At 40.3% G+C, this 3,287-nt stretch overlaps 1 protein-coding gene across 1 annotated transcript; it reads right to left on the minus strand.

Moving 5' to 3' along the window:
* Positions 1–3: 3 nt before the first annotated feature.
* On the minus strand, positions 4–3,281 carry mbd4 (methyl-CpG binding domain protein 4). The gene is made up of 8 exons (XM_063464060.1): positions 3,179–3,281; positions 2,746–2,940; positions 1,880–2,628; positions 1,348–1,413; positions 1,138–1,272; positions 910–1,059; positions 625–728; positions 4–518 (listed from the first exon to the last, which is right to left on the minus strand). Exons 2-8 carry the CDS (start codon positions 2,874–2,876, stop codon positions 444–446), a joined length of 1,410 nt encoding a protein of 469 aa, XP_063320130.1. The 5' UTR covers positions 2,877–2,940; positions 3,179–3,281; the 3' UTR covers positions 4–443.
* Between the last annotated feature and the right edge of the window lie 6 nt (positions 3,282–3,287).

The raw sequence follows: 3,287 nt of genomic DNA on the forward strand, positions 1-3,287 counted from the left end.
ATTGCTATAGTGGTGCTACTTAGAGATTAAACTGACGTACCGATGTATGTGTTGAGTGTTTTGCAGTGGCAACAGTTGCCTTGGGAATCAAGTTACACCCTATCAAAAGAAAGCTGCTGCATGGAGTGGTACGCATCAATGCACTCATAAAGATTAGACTGTGCCAATAGCTATATTTAGGGGGTGTCCCTGGATCTCATCTATGTAGAAAGCCTGAAGCAAGAAGGCTGAATAAACCACTCATGAATCATTTCAACTTTTAACCAGCTTAAAACATTTTATTCAACACATAGTAAAAGTTCTTAAATGGTAGCCAGCGTAATACTGCATAATATTGAAGAAATTCAGGATTAAAATTTCAAGTCCTCCATAATGCTAATATTGTTATATTGTTGTATAACTGCAGTTTGTATGATAGAAGTGATTTTCTTGTTTCTGGTCCTTCAGATTCCCAGTTTCTCATGGTTCTCCCACAGCCAAGCATGGTACTTGTTTAGCATATGATCATCAGGTTTTACCTTTGACACAAGAATCGAAAAAACAACAAATTAAACTTGAATTTAGAGCAAATAAATGAGGGAGCAATGGAAGCAACTGAAGTAAAGTAGTTGGGATTACACCCACCTGTCTCCACTCATTGATACAGAAGATCCTGTACGAATCGTTGCCGTACTTTCCAATACCGTGCAACTCAATAGGGTAACGCCACTGTTTAGTTAGATACTCATCTACACGAGAGAAAAGGGATTGTGAGGGGTTTTTTTCTGTTTCATATATTCTTACTAAAACCATGCAAAGACTACCAAAAATGGACAATAAAATTACATTAATATATATATATATAAATGGACATTGCTTCTGCACAAAGGTAGCTGCTGCTGTAATCCACTAGCAGTCAAGAATGTCCACCTGAGAAGCGGATGAGTGTTTTGGCTCTAAGCTCATACAGGCCAAGTGGCTTCATAAGTTCAGACATGGGCTTCCAGTCTGCCTGCCGGGTCACCTCTGCAGATGGATAACGCTCAAAGAACTGCCACAGGACTGGAATGGCCATTTTACCTGTATTAAATAAATGCCAGGCTTCAGCAAAGCTTAATGCAACATCCTGAATAATTAAATGTGTGTGTTGAATCCTACCACTGGTTTTGTTCAGAAAAACTGTGGCTACCAGAAGCTTCCAGGGATCATGGAAAAGAGTTTCCTGTACGAGGTTGAAAGGAGACCGGGGGGGTGTCCACTTCTTGAAGGCCTTCCTCCTCGGTGGGCTAAGTCCTGAGTGTGGACAGTGCACGTTTCTTTAAATTACACACATAATTTTATTTCATGAATGTTGATATTAAACATTACCATCTCTGCTGGATTTCCCACTGAAATAAGGACTTGTTTTCCGCTTGCTTTCCAAGCTTTTGGACTCTAAGCAGACAGGAAACATTTATAGATATTAGAAGAGTGAAGCTGCTTTACATCTTTTGGTCAGGTCCAAAGTTAAGTACCTCATAAAATGACACAACAAAGAAAATCATATATTCGCTGAGCACAAAGTGGTGGAGTCCTATGATGGCTTCATTAATGCAGTAAGATTACTCAATCAATTCTGTCCTCCCTTAGACTAATGATGTGATGCACTCTCTAACAATGGACTATTATTCTTCGCCCCCTCTTTATCAGATCTAAATGTATGCATTTTTTTCTATTTGTAACGTTTTGTGTCAATTAAGGCATTTGGTTTCTTTGATTTTTATGCATTTATAGCTGCAAATATAGAGGATAATGGGAGATATAAATAACCACTAATGCACTGGATAAGCTCAAATAAACAGCAAAAAAAAAAAACATGAAAAACTTTAACAAACTGTCAGTCAGTGTGGTTCATACTTACTATTCTGGGATTCTCGAACTGGTGTACAGCTCCCATCAGTGGTATCAGGTAACAACGCATGTTTTTCAGCATCTTGACGACTGTCACCGCCAGCCTCCAGGTCAGAATTAAGAGTGTTGTCACCTTTGCTTTCACCACCTTTGTTCTCGCTCTCAGCGGCAGGTTCAACATTCAAAATCGGGGCCGAAGGCTGCAAATCTGCTTTCTTGTCCTCTTGAAGAATAGGTGTGTTTAGTTGATTACTTAAAGGAGCCAGTCTGAGTAACTTCTCTCTCAGCTGGCCTCCTCTTTGGGGACTCTTTTGCAGTTGTACATTGTCCACTTTTTCTGAGGTCAAAGCTTGTAAACAACCATTTAAAGTTTCAGTAGTTTTGTCTCCATTCACATTCACTTCTAATACACATGCAGTCTTCTGTAATTCAGTGTCAGCATCAATATGATTTGTGTCGTCTGCCGTCCTCACTCTTCCGCTTTTAGTATCACTTCTGAGGGAGGAAGAGGCTTGTTTGGATTTATTTGGAGGTGCCTCTAGAATTGCTGTTTCATTTTCTGTTTCCTCCTGTTGTCCCTCTGAAGGCTTTTTCTTTCCTCTCCTCTGCTTTACTTTGGGAGGGGGTGCTTGTGAAGGGGTGACAACATCATCTTTGGATGTGGTGAAATCAAAGAGGCTTATGTCTAAGTTACCACTTCCACTTTCCAGGAGGAAAGTGCGTAGGGATGCTCTGGACCGGAACCTTTGCCCTTCGGGACTTAAACAACAGGAAAATCAATTAAATGCTGATCTAAGGGCTTCTGTGGTGCACTTACAGGTAACATCTTACAGAGACAAGATTGTAAAAAACAAAAACAAAACAAAACTGAGTCACCTTGTAAAGTAGACATCTAGTTTGCCTGCTGTTTTGCCTGCTTTCCGCTGCCTCACTTCTCTGATCCAGCCAGGGGGCAATGCGGAAGAAGGGCACAAAATATCCCCTTCTTTGAGACTTTGATGATTCATGTCCACACTGCTCTCCAGTTCAGTATCTCATCTAGTAGGATGCATTTTTAGTTTCTTTGGAGTCCTGTTGAAGTGAAGACAACGAATAAAAAAACCTTGGCTTTATTGTTAAACTATGAACCTGTAGTTCTTGTTTTGTTCCTGCATGTTTACTTGGACATTTACAAAAACAACACATACAAGGCGTTTGCTCATACAGTTTGCTCACATAAAGCCACATTAAAAAAAGGATTGCTGGATATTACTGGGCAGCAGATCAAAAGCAAAGAGCTAAAACGTTAACAAAGGCGTGTGTAGCATACATGAATACTGATCAGGCTTTAGATGTGCATCTTCTTGTCTCGACGTTGCTTTCCCGAGTACTTTCTGATGTCAACACAGAAGCAGGAAGTAGCGAGCAAGTGCGAGTCT

This window comes from Pelmatolapia mariae, linkage group LG20 (assembly GCF_036321145.2).
Source record: "Pelmatolapia mariae isolate MD_Pm_ZW linkage group LG20, Pm_UMD_F_2, whole genome shotgun sequence".
Classification (NCBI taxonomy): Eukaryota; Metazoa; Chordata; class Actinopteri; order Cichliformes; family Cichlidae; genus Pelmatolapia; species Pelmatolapia mariae.

Excerpts from the sequence above, each read along its gene's own strand:
- mbd4 (XM_063464060.1), bottom strand. The coding sequence starts at position 2,876 with ATGAATCATCAAAGTCTCAAAGAAGGGGATATTTTGTGCCCTTCTTCC. Across the intron at positions 1,414-1,879 it reads AGTTCGAGAATCCCAGAATA|AGTCCAAAAGCTTGGAAAGC; the intron begins GTAAGTATGAAC and ends CTGTCTGCTTAG. Across the intron at positions 519-624 it reads GTATCAATGAGTGGAGACAG|GTAAAACCTGATGATCATAT; the intron begins GTGGGTGTAATC and ends CTTGTGTCAAAG.